Genomic DNA, 20,509 nt, shown 5'->3' on the forward strand with positions numbered 1-20,509 from the left:
TCCTTAGGTTTTACTCACCTGGTATAATTGTGTGTTATGACAAAAGTAGTTATAGGTTTTTACTGCACCTAGGATAAGTGTTTCATATTCACCAAAAGTATATTGTCCAGTGACTGTTCATGTGATTTGTTCCAAGGGTCACTGTACAACTGTAAGGGCCTACTGCCCTTGTATTACTGAATGTAATCTGAAAGTAACCATTGGCCTTTTACTCCCAAAGAATAGGCTTGACGTATACTAAATGTGTATAACAAGGGTTTGACCTCCCTAGAACTACTGTTAAATGTTCCAAATAAGGTCTATACTTGGGTCTGTGAATTTCAAGTATAATGTTGTGTTTTATATTGTGTTTTCATATAATGTGTTAGTACTTACTTAACCCCTAGATTTATCTGGGCCTACCTGTATTTAAATCCTTTATTTTTACAATACATAGTGTTTGTGTTTCTGTGGATTCTTCACTTGTACTGTATCTACTGCTCGCTCCCTCCTAAAATAAGCCTGGCTGCTCTGCTTACGCTGCCATGTACTCAGGTGGTGCAGTCTTATACTAAGAGTGGAGTCTTGTACTGCCTCAGTTGAATGATTACAGATACAGATAACAACAGGCTGTCAGCAGTCTATAACACTATAGAATGCTGGATGAAGGCCCACTGGATGTGTCTAAATGGCTCAAAAACTGAACTTATGACATTTGGATCCACAAAAGCGTTATCCAAGCTAGGCCCAGTCTATTCGTCCTTCACTATTAAGGACTCCAACATTGTAGTATCAAGCAAAGTGAAAACTCTTGGCATATACCTACAATCCTCACTAGGAGCAGACGCACAGGTCTCATACCTTAAAAAGAACTGCCAATACTATCAGAGACTATTACGCCGTATCAGGCCATATCTCAACGCCAAAAATAGCGCTACCATCGCTAGAGCCACAATTTTGTCCCGACTGGATTATGGGAATGCGTTGATGCTTGGGTCAAGTAACTCCTGCATCAAACAATGCCAGATAATCCAGAACAATGCTATTAGAACTATCACCGGCAAATCCAAGCGCGAGCACATCACTCACGACCGAATAGGTCTTCATTGGCTCGCTATAGAGGAGCGTATCAAATTCAAATCGCTGACTCTCGTCCATCGCTGTCTATTCGGCACGGCCCCCTCCTACCTTAAAAGGGAATTTTGCTGGTACGAACCAAGCCGTTGCCTCAGATCAGCTAAAAAAGGCTTACTTAAAGTCAACCACTCTAGAATCAAGGCTAACGGACTCGGGAGAGCTTTCCCCACTAAAGCCATTGCACTCTGGAACGAGCTTCCAGACAATCTTAGACTGGAAAGCAGTCACTCCTTATTCAGGAAGCAGCTGAAAACGTTACTCTTCCGGTAATTAACTTCTTTTTCAGCCTGGACTGTCCTGAGTCCTCCTCTTTTCTTCTTTATGTAGTCCTGTGAACTCCGTCTTACGTGTTTTTGTCGCGCCCTGATGCTCGCGAGCTGCGGCGCGTAATAAATATATAAATAAATAAATAAAAATAAATTTGAAGAAGTGGGTAGCACTTCCGAAAAACTGTCCTAACAGTGGCATTACGTCAGATGCCTGGGCACTAGAGATAGTGACCCATGGTTACTGCCTTCCTTTTCATCAAAAACCTCAAAATCATCCACTGAGAGCCAACTCTGTAAAAATTCCAAACCCGCTCCTTGTGCAGGAGAATTTAACCCTGCTAGAGAAAGGTGCACTAGAACATGTACCTGTAGCGGAAAGGAACAAGGGTTGGTGCTCCCCTTATTTTCTCATCCCCAAAAAGGATGGAGGATTGAGGCCCATCTTGGACTTGAGAAATTTGAACAAATTCCTCAGGAAGAACAAGTTCAAGATTGTGACCCTTTCTCAGATCCTTCAGGCTCTTCAGCTTCAGGACTGGCTGGTTTCAATGGACCTTCAGGATGCTTACTTTCATGTGCCAATCCATCTCGGTACCTGAGGTTCGCAATTGGTGGATCTCCTTATCAGTTTCGGGTTCTACCATTTGGGCTGACCTCTGCCCCAAGGGTTTTCACCAAATTTATGGCGGTGGTGGCTGCGAGTATCAGAAGAAGGGGGATTTGCGTCTACCCTTATCTGGACGATTGGATAATCAGGGCAAGTTCACCCGAATGAGCCCAGGAACATCAGGCCTTGACCTGCCACTTCTTACACAGACTGGGCTTCTCCCTCAATTACAAGAAGTCACAAATGATTCCAAGCCAAAGACTCCAATTCATCAGAGCAGTCCTGGATACTTCCTATGGGAAAGCCTCGCCTCCCGTGGAGAGAGCTCACCACGTTCTGCAGATGGTAACAAAGTTTCAAAATGACCAACATCTACCGGCATTCGACTTTCTAAGGTTGCTAGGCCTCGTTGCATCCTGCATTTTTCTGGTGCCAGAGGCCAGATTGAGGATGAGATCCCTTCAATGGGCCCTCAGGACTCAATGGTCCCAATTTTCGGGGGAAATGTCAGATCTTCTGCAAGTCCCAGCCAAAGTGGCTCAAGATCTCCTATGGTGGGCTTGCAAGGAAAATATCCTCAAGGGGGAACCTTTTTGGCAACCATGGCCAGAGATAACGGTAGTGACAGGCGCCTCACTCACGGGGTGAGGAGCCCACACCAACGATCTGACAATCCGCGGTCGTTGGTCTCATCGCAGCCCAAACTACACATCAACCTTTTGGAGCTGAGGGCAATCAGACTGGCGCTGAAGGCCTTTCGGCCCTCTGTACAGGGAAAGAATGTCCTTATAACGACGGACAACACAGTGGCAATGTACTACCTCAACAAGAGAGGAGGTGGGGGGGGGGCATTGGTTTTGAATGTCCTACAGAAGAGGATGGGGAAAAGATAGTGAAGGAAGGGGAATCCGTGTCTCACCCATCGGTGTCCCACTCCCCGAGGGCCCCCATCCAGGTGATCCTCCCTCACTAGTCCACACCCAAGAACTGGATCCAATAGCGATGGCCGTGTACTAGCCACCTGGGTGACAGATCCCCAGGGTTTAGCTAGGTAGACCACTTCAGTTTTCTCACAATTCTAATATTGTCCCCTCTCCACTCTACTTCTCCCCACACTCTATTCTACTATGCGCCCCTTTCCACTCTACTACTCTCTGTCCTCTGCAGTCTGCCCTCTTCACTTTCCTACTCTCCCATTGGCACTCTACTGCTCTTCCCTCTCCACTTCAATACTACACTCCACCATATGTCTCTCCCCTTTCCACTATACTCTCACCTTCCCCCCCATTCACTCTTCCAGTCACCTTCCCTCTCAATTGCACTCACACTGCTACACTCTCCCTTTAGTCTTGTTCACCTTGCACGAATCCTCACACCTAAATACCACTTTTTCTAACTAACCAATACCTCACCTTGCACATGCTCTCTGTAATCTTCCTCCGCACCGTCTTTCCTCCACCTGGTCTCTTAGTCCACTTTCTCCTCTCCTGATCTCACCTGAACAACCCCCACTGCTTTATATCTTCTGCCCATTTTTATCCTACCCTTTTCCTTCCATTGGTTTCCTACCTGAGCTGTTTCCCCGGGCCAACTCCTGGCTTCCATTTCCCCAGGCTGGGGTTATAGGCATGTGAAGACATATATACAGGCTTTTAGCCCCACCCCCTTTTTATACACTTGTCTGCCAGCTTTTGGTAATGGCGGCCTCCAAACAGTATAATGAATTTCAAAGTTAGCTTTCAACTGAAACGGAGTGTCTGGATTGCTGGTTGTATGCTCCTGCTGTTCTACGTGCCACTTCCTCTCTCTCCGGTGAGCTGCCGGTTCGAGTTTCCTGTGCTAGAAAATCCTGGTACGTGTGGTCCATTGGATAAAGAAAAAACACTGGTCAGTATTCTGCAAAACATGCATAGGGCAAGACGAAGTGGTAGTCTTAAAATAAGAGCTTACTATTGTTTATGATTATATGATTTTTTTTTTCTTTTGTTTTTTACTTTAATAAATATTATTTAAATAAAAGAAATGTGCGTGTTTAAATGATCAAGGAACAGGAACTAGGGTATTTCCGACTCCTACACCCTACATTTGGAGCAGGATGGGTTCTGGCAAGAACCATGGTAGTCCTCCTGCCCAGATTGAGAGGGATCCTCACTACCTCCAGCTTGAGAGGGATCCCCACTACCTTTTCACCGTGTCAGATTCGTGACCCTGTCACAATATACAGACACTGACCTATCTTGCCATCAATGTTCTGCAGTTTCTAACCTCTAACTTAAGTGGGCTGTGAGGAGAGAGAGAGAGAGAGAGAGAGAGAGAGAGAGAGAGAGAGAGAGAGAGAGAGAGAGAGAGAGAGAGAGAGAGAGAGAGAGAGAGAGAGAGAGAGAGAGAGAGAGAGAGAGAGAGAGAGAGAGAGAGAGAGAGAGAGAGAGAGAGAGAGAGAGAGAGAGAGAGAGAGAGAGAGAGAGAGAGAGAGAGAGAGAGAGAGAGAGAGAGAGAGAGAGAGAGAGAGAGAGAGAGAGAGAGAGAGAGAGAGAGAGAGAGAGAGAGAGAGAGAGAGAGAGAGAGAGAGAGAGAGAGACTCTCTCTGACAGAGACTCTCTGACAGACTCTCGCTGACAGACTCTCGTTGCTGGCAGGAATGGTATTTTATATGATGGTACCCTACTCCAGATAATTTCTTCATCAGGATCCTCTAGCCAATCCCAGCAGACTTTTAATAGACAATGAGTGTTGGAAGAGCTACTCTGACAAGGTGGTAAATCCTGGAAAAGCTTTAGAAGGACGCATCCAAATCTGGGTTTACAGAGTCCTGAACAGTAAACTGTACAATTCAGTTAATAGATATGCTCTTCTAACATGCAGCTAAATTAGAGGCATAGAGAGGCCAATGTGGCGTTTCTTCATCCTCGAGCCATTTTATAGAATATGTTTATTCATGTTACAAAATCACTCCCATTACCAAATGTAGTGTTCTAATATTTGAAGGACATTTGGAGGGCAATAAGCATTAATTTGGGAGGCATGGCATATCAAGTGTATCAAGTTACTAACGCATACGAATACATGCATTCTATGCGGAAAACATAAGACCTATCATGTGGAAGTCAGACAGGAGTGTTCCTAGCTTAAGTAGTGGGGCGGAAAAAATTACTGCTGTGGTTTTGTAATGTTTACAACTCTGACTCCTTTTTCAATGAAACTGGAAAATGTATCTTTTGTCTGAAAGCCACCAAATGTAAGCAAATCTTTACAGTTCTTGTCTCAGCAATGCATTTAACAATCTTTTGTGAGCTTAATAAAACATCCGTCTGTTTCACTAGGTGTGAATGGGGTAATCAATGGAAACAGTGCAACAACATCATCATCTGTAAACTGTACATCTGCCATAACCACTCCTAGTTCTTCAGTACCAGTGAAGTCTATAACATCAGGAGGGAGCAGCCGTAAATATAACCAAGACCAAAACCAGCTCCATGATGGCAAAATGAAAGAAAAGGTAAATGCATGGGTCAATACATGTATGTTTATTTATCATATTTTGCAAGAGGGAATCATTTTACTGGTCCCAGAAACAGCACTAAACAAGCTTTGTGCAGCTTTCACTAACTTGGGTCCACATCGGAAGCCTCTTTGTTTCTAGCATTTGTTTAAATTGCAGACCTCCAGACTGGTTCATGGATTTTATTTTCTATATTGTTTGGGTTTTACTTCAGCTACTTTTGATCGTTTCTGTAAAGTCTACCTGACACTTTGTTTTGGTTTTTGAGTGATGAGGTTAAAGTTGGGGTTAGGGTAATGCTACAGTCTGGAATATAACCACAACTTTCTCCCAATAAATGGTAATAGGAAATGTATGAAGACTATAGGATGCCTTCCCTTTTAGAACAAAGCTATTGACCTCTTAAGGGAATTTAGCAACAGAGGACATTGATAGACCTTAGTGCATAATAATATATTGTTATTATTATTAGGGAATTTATTGAACGTGGACCTAGCTTAGGGAGGCAACGGAGAACACGGTGATGGGAGCAGAGAAACAGGGAATGAGGAGCTAACAGGGGAGGGAAAAGGTGGGCAATTTGTCAGCAAGGGGTCTTCAAGCAACCAGGGAAGGGAACAGTGGTGATGAGATCGCTCAGTGTCCGGTAGGGTGGAGGGTGTTTAGACCTACGTGCTGGGGAGGAGCCATTCCTTGAAGTGCTGAGCTCTTTCCTGAACTGTAAAAGTGTGGGGGCAAGTCTGATGTTGGCAATGAGGAGGTTCTAGAGTCTTCAATCGTAAGCAGAGAAGGCATGGCTTCTGGTTCTTTCCTTCCTGCATCAGAGTAGTTCAAGTCTTCACATGTCCTTACTTCTGGTGGATCGTAGGCCACCAGAGATGCTGAGTTTCTGAGTGAGGTAGGTTGGGGACTTCAGGGTGATGCTTTGTAGAGGATGCAGTAGGATTTGAAGATGGTAAAGGCTTGCAGCGGGAGCCAGTGCAGCTCGATTAGGGTCAGGTTGATGTGGTCGAACTTGCAGAGTTCTTTGAGTTGTGCTGCAGCATGCAGGACACATCTCAGGGGTGCCAGAGTAGTTGCTGAAATGCTTTCCCAAAGGGCTTACATCCAGGTGGGAGAGGGCCAAGGCTTGAACAGCAGGTCTGAAATTGTTTTCTGGCACGAAGGGCTTGATTTTCTGCATGAGAGAAAGTTTAAACTAAGCTGTGTGTCTTTCTTGCTATATGCTCTTTAAAGGCGAGGCATCTGTAAAACGTAGAACCCAAGGAGCTCCCTCCCCTCTTCCACCTACAATGAATGTTAAAAACCTGTTGTCAAGACCCATAGACCAATCTTCAAAGACAGACTTGCCATCTAAGAACATTCACCGAGGTTTTTTATGCAACTCATCAAGCATGGATTACCATTCCTACAACCACCAAAATATTAGGAAGAGGAGTGGAGTAATGCAGAGCAAAGGGGGCCACAAGCACAAGCAGCGCTCTAGTGCCTGGGAGCACACACCTGTGGTCGGGACATTTAAAGCACAGAAGCAGGAAGCTAAACAACACTGGTGGTGGGAGAGAGCTGGTCCTCTCTATGCGAACCGGGAAGATGACTTCTTGCCCTATGGGTATACTTGCATGCCCTTCTACTTCAACTACAAGGACAGACAAGTTCGTAATTGGTAACTTCCAACTTAGAATAATAACAACTTCAATAGTCTTCTCCAGCCTTAGACTTAGGCAGGTTAGGGGAAAACAAGGAACCAACACGAGGACGTACCAGAACCTTTGGCAGCAAATAATTGAGCTTCCCCTTTAAATTTAGTATAGCGTGTGGGCGCTCGGGCATGAGAACTGCCCACCCTCCGGCGCCCCACCCTCTGTCCCTTTTTCCACATGGACGGTATCGGACCTGGCAGCCAGCACAGAGACTTTTTAGGGTTCCGCTTGCTTCCCCTTCGTTTATGAAAACTTTTTTCATTTGTTTATTGGCATTTCGTAAACAAGAACATTGTGCAAGCAGTAATAGAAGGGTAAGACAGAAGCATCAAGTGCTGTATAATACATAAAACTGCCAATTGTCAATAAAACCTTAATGTAGCGGATAATCGTGAGTCATCAATTAACCAATACTAACTACATAACTACATAAACAACAATAAAAACATCAGTAAACCCGCCTACCTCCCGCACCTCTCCCCCCCCAACAGTGTGAAGCTCTTCTGAAGCGATCAGGGTCCAGTGTCCTAATAGATGGAACGGCTCTCAGATGCGATTAATGCCCTTAACACGGCAGTGCGAGCCATTTGCTCATACTGAGGTATGTAGAGTGTTAATGAATTCTAGACAAGGGGTTCCCCACCGTTTCTGCGCCTAGGTATGTGGATCAATCAGTGCTCTGAATTTTAGCGCTCTTGTAGCACTTTGAGGGTTCTTGGGATGTTGACACATAATAGCTGCATACTCCAATCTACAGGTTTTCGCTAGGAGTGCGCGACGCGCAGCGGTGGTTGTTCGGTTGACGGCTTCAATCTTAGGGCATTGCCAGAGAATGTGTCCCACCGTACCCAAGATGTCGCAACCTCTCCAGCATTTGTTCGTATTGGAGATCCCCATCCTAAACAGAGTGGAGGGAGTAAGGTACAGCTGCTGTACTATTTTAAACTGGATCTCTCTATTCCGGATGTTAGCAGAGATTAGAGGTATAGCGGCAAAGTACCCCAGGATATCAGTCGCCTCGATTTGGACCCCCAGTTCCTCCGACCACATGCGTGCGAGTGTGGAGATCCGTCCCTGATTGTTCGGAATTGCCATTTGATAAAATGTGTGTATATGCGCGGGAAGGAGTCCACAAAGCGCTCCATTTCCGCCTCACAGGGGGCAGGGGTCTCTTGGCCCTGGGAGAGTGCAATGTGGTGCCTCAGCATAGAGCAAATACTGTGATATATGAGCCAATCGCCCTGTCCTAGGCACAGTTTAACATGGGCGCCCTGGAACGCCTGCAGCGCCGCCCCTTCCTATATGTCCATTATCCTAACGTCCGCCCAATCCTGGCCTTGTTTGGGGTGGGGTATGCTTGCGTGCCCGTAGGTTAGAATCACCCTAATACTAGACCATGGAGGCGCCAGCTTGATTTGAATCCCTTGTGCAGTCCTAGGTCTGTGCCATTGGGTGAGTGTGGGCCCAAATATGGGATGTGCATGTATGGTGAGTGGAAGTTTCCTAGGCGGTATGGCCATAATTTCGATTGGATTAAGAGGTTTCTTCAATGCAGTCTCTATAGACCTCCAGCTAGAATGATCTAATGTGTCGACCCAGCGTTTCACAAAGCACACTTGCGCAGCCTGATGATGCGCCTTGGGGCAGGGGACTGCCAGTCCGCCATTCAGCTTGGTGGCTTGCAGTGTTTGGAAGCGAACTCTCGCTTTCTTCCCTCTCCAGATAAATTTAGATATTGCTTTATCTAGCTCTTTAAGGGATGCGATTTACAGGCTGACCGGTATCATCATTGCAATGTATGTGAGCTTGGGGAAAGAGTTCATTTTTAGCGCATTTGTCCGCCCTGTTAGGGAGAGGTTTAGAGTGTCCCACCTCTTCAAGTCCTGACAGACCCTGACATTTTCTGAGTATAGTTTAGGTCTCCGAGGTCCCCCAATGAGGCGCTAATATGGATACCTAGGTATTTTATGTGATGTGTATGTAACACAAAGAGGGCTACCCCACCAGGGTCCCAAGGGATGTCTGGCCGCAGCAGCATTACCTCTGATTTGCTGAAGTTAATTATATATCCTGCCATAGGGCCAATATGCCTAAGGAGTGTGCAGATGTATGGAAGGGTTTTGGGACCATCACTGATGTAAAGTAACGTCATCAGCGTATAAGGACACAAGATGCTCCTCACCTCCCTGAACAATGCCGACCAGCCCCTATCAGCCCAGAGCTTGATTGCGATTGGCTCTATGGAGAGGGCGTATAGTAGTGGCGACAGCGGGCACCCTTGCTGTGTGCCCGATTGCAGTTTGAATGCGGGAGAGGCAGTGCCAATGGTAATCTCGGCGGCTGTAGACCGCGTGTACTGGAACCTACTTACCTGGATGAGGTGGGGGGGGGAGCCATAATGGAGTAACACTCAGAACAGGAATTCCCATTGAACCTTGTCAAATGCCTTTCCGGCGTCGACTGCTAAAAGCAGGTCCTCTGGGTCTCTCTCCCCCGCTATTAGGTGAAGGAGCCTTCTAATGTTGTCGCTTGAATGTCTGTGCCGTATGAACCCTGTTTGGTCCCTATGGATGATGCTCGGGAGACTGTTTTCTATGCGCTTCGCTAGGCATTTCGCTAATATCTTAGCATCAGCGTTTATGAGGGAAATGGGCCTATACGACCTGCATAGGGTCGGGTCCCTCCCCCCTTTGTGGAAAACAATGATATTTGCGGCCAGCATCGATTGGGGCAAATAGCCTAGGGACAAAGCCTCGTTAAAGACTTCCTCAAGTCGGGGCGCAAGGTTCTCTACTAATTCCTTATACAGATCTATCCCGTCAGAACCAGCGGCCTTACCCGCAGAGAGTGCGCCAACAGCGTTCGCTATTTCCGCGGACGTAATCCGGGCACCCAGTGCCGCTTCTTGTTCCTTGGGAATTTTAGGTATCGGTAGAGTTCAAAAAGGCGTTCATTTCCTGAGTGGCAGGGGTATCAGAGGCAGTGTATAGCTTCTGGTAAAATTCTCTGAACCTAGCGTTAATCTGAGCATCCCCCAATAGTTGCCTACCTTCTTTGCCTTGTATGGAGACTATTGCTTGCACAGCTTGCCTTTGCTTCAGAATTAGGGCCGTGGACCTAAGGGGCTTGTCACTATCCATATAATACACCTGGGACCAGCTGGTGAATGACTTTTGATCCCTGTTGGCTGAAAGTTGGGCAATTTCTGTTAAGTTCGCGTTTTAGATGTTTAATTCTGTTTTTTTTGGGGGAGAGATATCAACTTTGGCTAGTTCTTCTGGAAGGCGGGAGGTTTCTTTTCCCCATGTATTGCGTTTATGCGCCGAGCTCATGTATGCTTTATACGCATCCCAGCATTTATGAGTTTAGAAGCCGTGCCCTAGATTTGATTCCCAGTAGCGCCTAGACTCTTCCGCCAGCTTATCCACAATGTTGGGATATTGAAGCATGCACAAGTTAAGCCGCCATGGAGGCGGCTGGCGTTGAATATCTGGGAGGAAGATTTTTAGACTAACTGGGCGTGATCCGAAAGAGTGATTGGGAGGATCACGCACTCTTTCACCAGATAGCAAGCAGTAGCTGGAATGAGCCAGAAGTCAAGCCGTGAATAGGAGTCATGCGGGTGCGAGTAATATGTAAAGTCCTGCGTTTGCTTATGTGAGTCCCTCCAAATATCTATCACGTGGAGGTTCTGCATCAATGCCCTAAGGGCAATCCTCTTTTTAAGTGGTTTATCGTTACCCACTGTGTCCCCGGAGCGGTCTAGGTGGGGGTCTAGGATAAGATTGAAATCGCCTCCAATGAATGTAAGGTTTCCCAAGTATTGCGTGCATGTCGCAAACAGATGTGTGAAGAATCTGAAGTGGGCGCGTATACATTCAGCAAGGTGACTTTGTGTTGGAATAGGCGGCCCTGAGCGAGAATGTATCTGTCCTCTTTGTCGGCAATTGTGTGTGCCACCTGGAAAGGGACCTGTTTGCTGATTAATATTGAAACCCCTCTTTTCGCGTGTTGTGGGGAGTGGAAAGCGGCGCCCACCCACCCTCTTTGCAATTTCGCTGCCTCGGTAGCGGCCAGATGAGTTTCCTGTAGGAAAATTATGTCCCCTTGGAGATCCATCATACTGTTGAGCATCCTTCTACGCTTGATGGGGTGCCCCAGCCCTTGAATGTTAAGCGTTATCAAGTGGATGACGAGTGTCATAGGGATTGTAGGTTAATGTGTATGGTCTGCTGCAAACCGAATTGCCAAGTCCCAGCACGAGACAAGATATGAGAGCCATAATATACGGGCACCACAAATGCATCCACATGAAGAGCCACACAAATTGACTTCACCTTGAGTCACTTCCAACTGATAACCAAACCAAGGTTTCTCACCGCTGGGACAGCCTGCCCTGCTGCCAAGCCCCAACAGTAGGCCAAAATGGCTCCAACGGGAGTCTTTAATAACCCTTAACCAAACCTAAGATAGCAAACATTGGGTCAGCCTAACGGCTTGACCCCAACAGAAGGCACATGTGCCTAAGTAGAAGGTATCTGAGTGACACACCTTTGTGTGCCTACCCGCCCTCCTGCACCACCCGACACCGAGTGAATCTTGCCGCCAGAGGTGCCTAGCGGGGCAGATGGTGATACTCCTTGTCGGGGGCGGCTGTTGCAGTGCGCAGCGCATGTTTGCTTGAGCATGCTATAGTACTTGCAGTGGATACATTCTCCTATAGGATCCAGCTTTCCATAGTGAGTTAGGACCCAGGATGGGGCCCCTGGGCATTGGTCTTGGGTGCGAGGATTCCGTGGTGGTCCATTGTGCAAGATCGGACGATCAGCGATTCGGCCCCTGGCCTCTTAGGCGTCTGTTAGGCTTATGCCATTTCCTGGAAGTCTGCGACCCTTCCACATTGGAAGGCTGCCGGGGGTTCGGGTGCCGGGGATCGACTGGGAGCTGGTCATAGTCAGCTGATATTTCATGTTGCTGGAAGAAGCGCCAAGCTGCCTCTGGGTCGTCAAAGCTATGCTATTGCTTATCAATTTGGACACACCAAGTAGCTGGGAATTTTAGGTAATGGCGGGTATCTGAGTCTTTCAAGGCCTCGAAGATCGGACTGAATTCTTTACGATACCTTGAAACCTCCAGCGAGTAGTGGTGAAGATACGTATGTCCGCAGTTCCAACCTTGATGGGACCTGACGCCCTATATGCTTTGAGCATCTGCATCTTATGCTGCAAGTTGAGCAGGCGCATGGTCACAATCCGCGGACGCTGATCCGTCAGCAGTTTGGGAATGGGTTCCCTGTGAATTCTCTCGATTGTGAGGTCCTGGGGATTCTCTATTTTCAGAATATCACGCAGGAAGCCTTGCATGTAAGCCTCGAGACTCGCCCCTTCCATGTTTTCAGACAGCCCTACCAGACAGAGGTTATTCCGGCGGGAGAGATTTTCTTGGTCGTCAGTCTTCTCGCCCAGTCTCTGAACCTCCCTAATGACCCCGTCAAGGTCAGTGCCAGTAGTTGCATAATTGTCTTCTAGCACACTGATCCACTGCTCGTTGTCAGTGATGCGTTCAGCCTGCGCAGAAAGGCGGGTAAGTCCCGCTTAATGTCCAGGACAGTATTGTTTGTTCCGTCCTTTGCCCAATAATACGCATCTCCGCCAAGATAGTCTTTCGTTGAGTTTGGACATCCATCTCTGACTTGTTTCGATTAGACCTCCGGGGGTTGGTTGGGCATATCTGGTGTTGGGCCTGGGTACCTCTTTGCATGCCCATTAGACTTTATGTACCCGGTCTTTCACCTGGCTTAGGTTGAGCCTGTAATTTCGGTTGTCTTAAGTCTGTGCCGTATGAAGGGGTATCGACTTAGTAACCTTGCTGATAGTGGTAGGGAGCGTGGAGAAGCGTCTGACTGGGAAAAGTCCCTGCCCCCCGCCGGGCTGATGATGCTTGCTGCCGCTTCTAGGTTGTCCATTTAATTTCATGCTATGGTTGTGGCATGCAAATTGGGTCCGGGGAGTATAACTGGGGTGGAGTGCGTCTGCCCCCCACGAGGGTGGCCTGACCGAGTCCCACAAAGCTGGTAGATGGTTGCTGGGCCCCGGGGCTGGGCCCGGGAGGTAACTGCCCACTGTGTGTCTTGGGCAGCGTTTGACAAACTGGCCTTCCGGGAACTTGCAGCTTGAACTTTATCGGGTTGGGGTGAGCCGCTGTAAGTCGCTTGCCTGCGGCTGAGTTGCACACAGGTCTTCTGGCAGGGGCCACCCCCCCCCACACTCAGGCCATGGTAGTTAGCCTTACCCTCCAAGTGCCCCTCTCCACTGAATGCCGCTCTGAGTAGTCCAGCACAAGGCTCTCCCTCCTTTAGGTTGGGGCCCCCCGACAGGGTACGCTGATCCCAGAGGTGGCGTGCTAGTGCTGGATGCGTGGGGGGTGGAGGGGCGGCAGCGCTTGGGGCTGCTGCCGCGTTGGGTCCTGCACGTAGCTAAGGGTATATTTTGCGACTCCCAGGCAACAAGTCACACCCGCCCCACCAGCCCCACTTACTTGTGTGGCGAGCGGCTCCCGATCCTGTCTAAGATGCACCGGCACAGCAATGGTCCTCTGAGACCAATCGTGGCGTTGTTGAAAATCCGACCATCGGATGTGTGAATTTTGGCCGTGGGCGCTCCCGCTGCTATGTGCACTCCGGCAGCCCCCGCCCACACCCCCCGAGGAGGCCTCGGACCTCCGGCCGCTGGACAGTGCCGATGCGCGGCTGCTCGCACTCCTGCATCCAGCGTCAGCAAGTGAACAGAGGTTTGTCTGCAGATTGTAAGGGCCAGCGGGAGGTGCCAGACGTTCCTGTCCTCGGCCATTCCCAGCTGAACAGAAGCAGCGAGACACAGCAGCGGTGATGCCTGTTTAGCGGGAGCCAGGAATTTGGCAGGCTTTTTCGGAGCCTTCTCCTTTCCGTTTCACTGCGAATCCTGCGTCGATTTAGATGCAGTGAGGTTCAGCTGGATCCTAAGTTCACGGGCTCAAACCATCTTCATGCAATTTCTAGCTTTGTTGCTGCATTCTGCATCTTTACTGCGGCTCCGTCCCCTGACACACAGGAGCTCCTCTAGCCAGCGGCCATCTTGCACCGCGCCCGCTCGTGGTCCCCCTTCCCCTTCGTTTTTTTCAATTATTATTTTCACTTCCCTTTGGTGCCTCACCTCCCTGGCGCATGTTGGCCGGATGAGGATTCATAAGATGTGCCTCTTGCAACCGCTCGACCCCCATGCACTCTGTCTTGAGCGATTGTGGCCCGACCACCTGCTGGGAGTTATGTGCGGCCTGCAGCGTTCTCGGTCACAGGTTATTGAAGAATTGTCACGGTGGAGGGAGATCTTCCACACTTCTCCACCCCACTGCAATTTGCTGTACCGTTATTGCCGCCTTCCCCCTTCCCATTGAGCCCTATGGGGGCTCAAATGGGAATGGGGAATGGCCCTGGTGAATGGGGAATTACTGGTCCCTCCAACCTCGGAATGGACCGGTAATTACTCCATTCACCAGGCCGGAGTCGGAAGGTTTTTGCCCCATGGCTACCTCCAACCTCGTAGTGAGGCCCAATGTCTCCGGGACTTCTCGTGAAGACAAGGGTAGGACCTCTGTTCAGCTCCACCGCGTAGAGACTCTTTCCATGGGGTTCCCACAGATCGGGTTCCTTGCATTCAGGTTCTGGCGGGCGTGAGGCCTCTAAGGCTACCAGCTCCCAAGCCGAGGGGCCCTACTAGGCTGTCCTTGGAAGGACTATCAGGCTCGTCCTCTTCTACCCCAGGGGATAAGGGATCGTTGCGTGTCACCTCAAAGAGTCGTTCCTCGGCTTGATCCAGCACGGCTACCAGGTGCCGAGGACATCCATCCTACTTGAGCTCGCGCCGATGTGAGTCAGGGCGTTAGGACTATCGGCCATCCGGCTGAGGGCTCAGCATCTATCAGAGTGATCTGAAGTCGACGTCTCTGCTTCGGGTGCAAGACCCAAGCTGTATCCTTCCGTGTCTGAGGTCTCTCTTGGCTCAGGGCCTCTGCACCCTCCCTCCCAGGGTACGGTGCAAGGTTTCAAAATGGCAGAGCGGCACGTTGCAGAGCCTGCCAGGCAGGCGGCCATCTTGGATCCAGCTCAGGGACCGCCAGTGCTTTTGCCCTTCAGGTGGGCTTTGCAGGTTGAGTCCAGCCCCCTTCCCTCTGGATGCAGCAGCGGATCCTACAGTGCAGGGTTTTGGTCTCCTTAGGAGTACATCTACCTCTCATAGCCTTACAGCTACGCGCACCAGGCACCTCAGCGCTCTGACCATGAGCAGAGGCCCAGCGCCTCGGAGGGCAGGGCCCCTAAGGGCACTGCTAGTGAGGACCTCTTCTTCAAACACTTCCTCTTCCCCTCAGATGAAGGGACTCCTGAAGGACATTGCCAAAGAGGTCATCCCCCAGGTGCTGGTACCCCGGCCCCGTCCCCTTGGTACTCCTCCCATTCCTCAGGCGCTCCCGGTGCCTGGCCCTCCACCGGTTCATGCCCTACCGGTTGTACTGACCTCTCCACCACCTCCCGTACCACCAACACTCCCCCTCAACAGCCATTGACTTGTCTGCAGCTCCAGACCTTGGGGGTGGGGGGCTACCTCTCTGGCACCTGTGTCCCACGATTCAGATTCCCCTCGGCCGGTGAAAGGAGGAAGGAGGCGATGTCGAGGATGACGACGCCCGGTACAATGAGCCCTTGTCATCCGTGAAGGCCTTTCATGACTGCCTTCAGGGCCTGGCAGAGTTCTTGGGGGTCCCTCTTGCCGAGGAAGCACAAGGGCTCCCAGTTTGCTTCATTGGCAGGTTATGGATCACTGGGAGATGCCTTCCAGATCTGTTGGCATGGTCGCCGGTGTTATGCGTTTCGGCCCACCGCTCTGCTCCAGCAGACACTCCGCAAGTTCTGGGCCTCTGTCAGTTGCAGCCTCATTCTGGTTGCTCCCAACTGGCCTTCGAGGTCCTGGTTTTCGGATCTGCTGCAGCTGTCCTGTACATCTTCCGATCCCCAGCAGTGGCTTCCTGACACAGGAGTGCGGGGCAGTGGAACATCCGGGCCCAGCCAAACTGTCCCTGGTGGCCTCAGATGACAACTGGGACATTATTCAGCAGCCCAGGAGGCCCTCGTCTCGGTCCCAGTATAAGAGCAAATGGACTAGGTTCTGCCATTGGGCTCGCGACAAGGGTCTGGACCCTGTCACCCTGTCACCTGTACTCTTGATGACGTACTGGCCTTTTCAGCACACCTGGCTCATTCTGGAGTTCAGGTGGATACTTCCCGCATGTATATGACGGCCATTCGGGCTTACAAGAGGTCCCCTGAGCATGCGTTTTCGACAGCCAACTCGGTGGTTAAGTCCGACGTTAATGGGTTGTCTAGGCTTTTTCCTCCGGTGCATAGACTGCATTCGGTCTGGGACTTCAGTGTGATTCTGCCGACTCTGCAACGCAAACCTTTTGATCCGATGCCTTCTGTGGACATCCACTCAGGGACGCTAAAGGCTGTTTTGCTGGTGTCTCTCACCTCTGTGTGCAGGGTTAGTGAGCTGCGGGTGTTGTCCTTGTGCGAACCCTTCTCCACAACAAGGTCATCTTGCGCACTCACCTACATGTGTTGCCCAAGGTGGTCTCTCCATTTCATCTGAATCAAGCGATCTGCCTACCAGTGTTCTTTTCGAACCTGCAGTCAGGCATAGAGGGCCCTGCATTCTTTTAGATCTGAAGAGGTCGTCCAGTTTTATCTCTCTCTGATGAAACCCCACCTCCTACCCCCACCCCCTGCCCTCAGGCTTCTAAGGCTTCCATTGACCGTTGGATGGTTCAGGCCACTTCGGAGGTGTATACGGCCTTGGGCAAAGCTGTTCCTGAGGGGATTCATGCTCAAGCGGTCAGAGCCAAGGCCACAGGCATTCGTTTCAGAGACATGCTTCTTGGGATGTCATCAGCAAAGCGGCTACTTGGGCCACTCCGTTGGCCTTCTTCTGTAAGCATTACTCACTGGACACCAGCTCCAGGTGCGATGCAGAGTTTGGTCAGGCGGTTGTGAAGAACCTTTTTGCTTTGTCCTAGTTATGAGGCAGGTTATCACAGCTCCACCCTATGTTTCTTGTTCAGTGGAATCGCCCTCAAGGATTGAGGAAAGGGGACGGAACATATGAGTAATTAAAGTTACTCACCATAGTGACTAGAGTACTCCTAGTCCATAGTCCCCTTTCCTCCATACTTCACACCCACCTTCCCCCGCTAGTATACCAAGGGCTAATATGTGTAAGTGTAGCCAGGTATCTAAGCATCCGATGTGTTCAAAGGGGACTGAGGTGGGGCGCCGGAGGGTGGGGTCTCGGTGGGGCGTTCCCACGTCCGAAGCCACACCCATTGTGCGATATACGAAATTTAAAGCGTAAGCTAAATTTTTTGCTGCCAAAGGTTCCGGTACCGTCCCCTTGTTTGACGCCCACAAGGATGGAGGAAAGGGGACTATGGACTATGAATCCTCTAGTCACTATGGTGAGTAACTTTAAGTATTTAGGATTCCTGTGCAATTTTGCTCCTCTCCCTCTGGATAATCCTCTCCAGAAGGGCAGCATATTTGCAACATTTCCTCCCATAACCGTGGCTTGTCTCTGTACAGCGAACAAATCCTCCTGGTCCGCCTTTGCTGTCGCAACGTTAACTCAGCCTTCCATGCTCTGAAGAGTCTTTGGTGCTTCCCTGCCATCAGAGCTCTCCCAACCTTCTTTACCTCTTCTGCTTCCTGCAGCATAATCTCTGCACTACGCATGGGCAGGTGTTTCTCTCTCACGCTTCCTGCTGCCCGACCGCTGCACAGAGGGATGATTAGAGGTACAGACCCTCTCTGGACCCACAGTGATCCGGGCATCTGCTCACTCCTCCAGTCCTGCCTCCAACTGCAAATACGGCCTGCACTGCTTTTCCTGCTGCTTCTTCTGCCTCTTCTTATTCTGCCTCTCTTTATGACCTGCACCTGATGGGGCCTTTTAAGCCTTAGTCTCCCTCAGGTGTGGGTCATTTATGTTAATTAGCTGACTGCTCCTACAGTTCTGTTCCTCTACATCCCTCTTCCTCGCCTCAGCAATGAGGGAATTATGGGACTTGAAGTCCCTAGCACAAAAGTTAGTTATTCTACATTTTTCTTAAGAAATATCTCATGGATTAATCTTTAGACATTTTGGAAAAGAGGAATATAGGTCTTTAGCTGGAAGGCTGTTAGCATTCATAAACTCCTCTCCTTACAGCTTTGGGAGCCATGGGAATGATCTCTATTTTTATTCCTACAGGGTTTCTGACCAATTCCACCCACATTAAGATGGTTAACTCGTGAAACAGAAGGGCCATTGTAACAACAAACCATTAAATATTGGGGAGTGGAAAAATGTCTCCTTCAAAAGAAGGCAAAACTGCGTCTCATTCCCATGGATTCGTCTCAACTCACTCAGATTTTCTCCTCCCAAGGGATCCTCCTGCAGACCACACCCCAAGGTCAGGATCTGGAAGCGTCTGTCTTTCCCTGGCCACCAGGGAGGAGACTTTAGGCAGGGGTGCAGTGAGGATCCACATGATTCATTATAGAATCCTCCCTTATGGCTGTTTCTGAAAATACCTCCTAATACAAATATTACAAAGGTTGGAAACAAGGTTATGGCAACTAGATTTGGTCTTGGACAGAAGCGTAATTAAGGTGTGATTTTTGACAATTGCCCCTCTTATTTCTAATTGCAGAATTTCAATAAATTGGGGTTAGAGAGATACGTGCTGAAGTCCTGCATGGAATATTTTGGACGTGAGATTGTGGGCAACAAAGATCTATAAACCTCCTCCTGTGATTGACAATATACTTGGGTATTTAAACCAAATATTTTTAGTGTAGTCTACACTAAAAATATATGGCTGAAAGGCCTACCATATTGTCGATCACAAGAGGAAGTTAATAGATCTATGCTGCATATAATCTTGCGTCCAAAATATATCAAGCAGGACTTCAGATTCTATCTCTAAGGGAGAGGGCAATATGCATGATTAGCACCCGCAGAAGGGGGTGTGTTGGCCTCCAAGCCAATCAGGAGGCTCAGAATTGGGTTCTAACCGCATGTTAAAGGAGTGGCTGTGAGCCCTGTCGGAAGCATCAGGCCATCTTCTTCCCTACCGTGAAATCGGGTAAGTGCGCCATGGAATCCCCTTCTTAACCCCACCGCAACCCCAATTTCCACATCCTCCAGCCACCCCTGCCCCATTTACCTTGCACTTCTTTGTCCCTCGCTTGCGCCAGGAATAGTTGGTGTTCCTGGCGCATCTCTGTCCAGGCACTGATCACCATGGAAAGAGAGAAGGGACTATGTGTAGTTCCCTTCTCCCTAATCAATGGTGGCCATCTTAGCTTTTCGTTTTTTTTAACTATAAGCATCCCGGTATAACGTGCAGGGATGCTGATTGCAATAAACCCCTTGCTTGGTGGGGGACATTACCAGGTTCATTAATGCCCACGCTTTGTTCAGGCCTGTAACTTACACCCTGGGGCGTTACCTATCCAGGTGATGCTCCTCCATCCCCAGCTCGCGTTTATTGCTTAAATGTGCAATGTATACTAATGGGGAAGTCCTTTTATTGAGGGTATGATTTTTGTTTATAGCTTGAATTTGTCTCTGTTGATATTTAAAATGATAAAGGGAAATTATTATTATAAAATACCACAGTGGTTTTGTGTGGTTTGTATCTGTTGGAAAACTTAAAAGTAAAACTTAAAAAAAAACACTAATCATAAATAAAACCAACATTGTTAGAACCTTAACTCGTGATTTTAATAGGAATTGTTTTTAAAGTGTTAATAGTCTTTCCTTTGTTTATGCCTGTTGTATACATGCTTGATTGTATTTTTACAAAATAGGTTGCCTGGGTCAAGAGTAAAAACAGGCAAAATCACCTCTAGTCGTCATTTACTCTGTTTTGGAAAAAAATGTAAAACGCTCCCTGCAAATTAGACTTTGCAGACAGCATTTACAATGGATTCCTGTAGTAGAATCTACCTGCTTTAAGAAGGTGCTTAGAAACAGATGGATTAAATTGAAATCCATTCATTTTTTCCCATGCATGAACATTTTATGCAGGCGTAAAAGCATTTTACCTACAACCTGAGGGAACATGCTTCGTAAAGAGGTGGGAGGATGAATTGGCGGCAGAAATGTTAGTTCCGTGTCATGCACTTTTTCCACCTCTAAATGGTTGTAAAACCTTACTTTTAGGCCTTACTATTGCACTTCAGTGC

At 48.8% G+C, this 20,509-nt stretch overlaps 1 protein-coding gene across 16 annotated transcripts in view; it reads left to right on the forward strand.

Moving 5' to 3' along the window:
* Positions 1-20,509, forward strand: part of BAZ2B (bromodomain adjacent to zinc finger domain 2B) — a 2,602,315-nt gene that overhangs the window by 602,093 nt on the left and 1,979,713 nt on the right. For all 16 annotated transcript variants that reach the window (XM_069616356.1, XM_069616365.1, XM_069616369.1 and 13 more), the window contains one exon: positions 5,313-5,488. In XM_069616356.1, coding sequence (XP_069472457.1) covers positions 5,313-5,488 — 176 coding nt within the window. The remainder of the gene's footprint in view (positions 1-5,312; positions 5,489-20,509) is intronic.

This window comes from Ambystoma mexicanum, chromosome 9 (genome assembly GCF_040938575.1).
Source record: "Ambystoma mexicanum isolate Mex_15411 chromosome 9, UKY_AmexF1_1, whole genome shotgun sequence".
Taxonomy (NCBI): Eukaryota; Metazoa; Chordata; class Amphibia; order Caudata; family Ambystomatidae; genus Ambystoma; species Ambystoma mexicanum.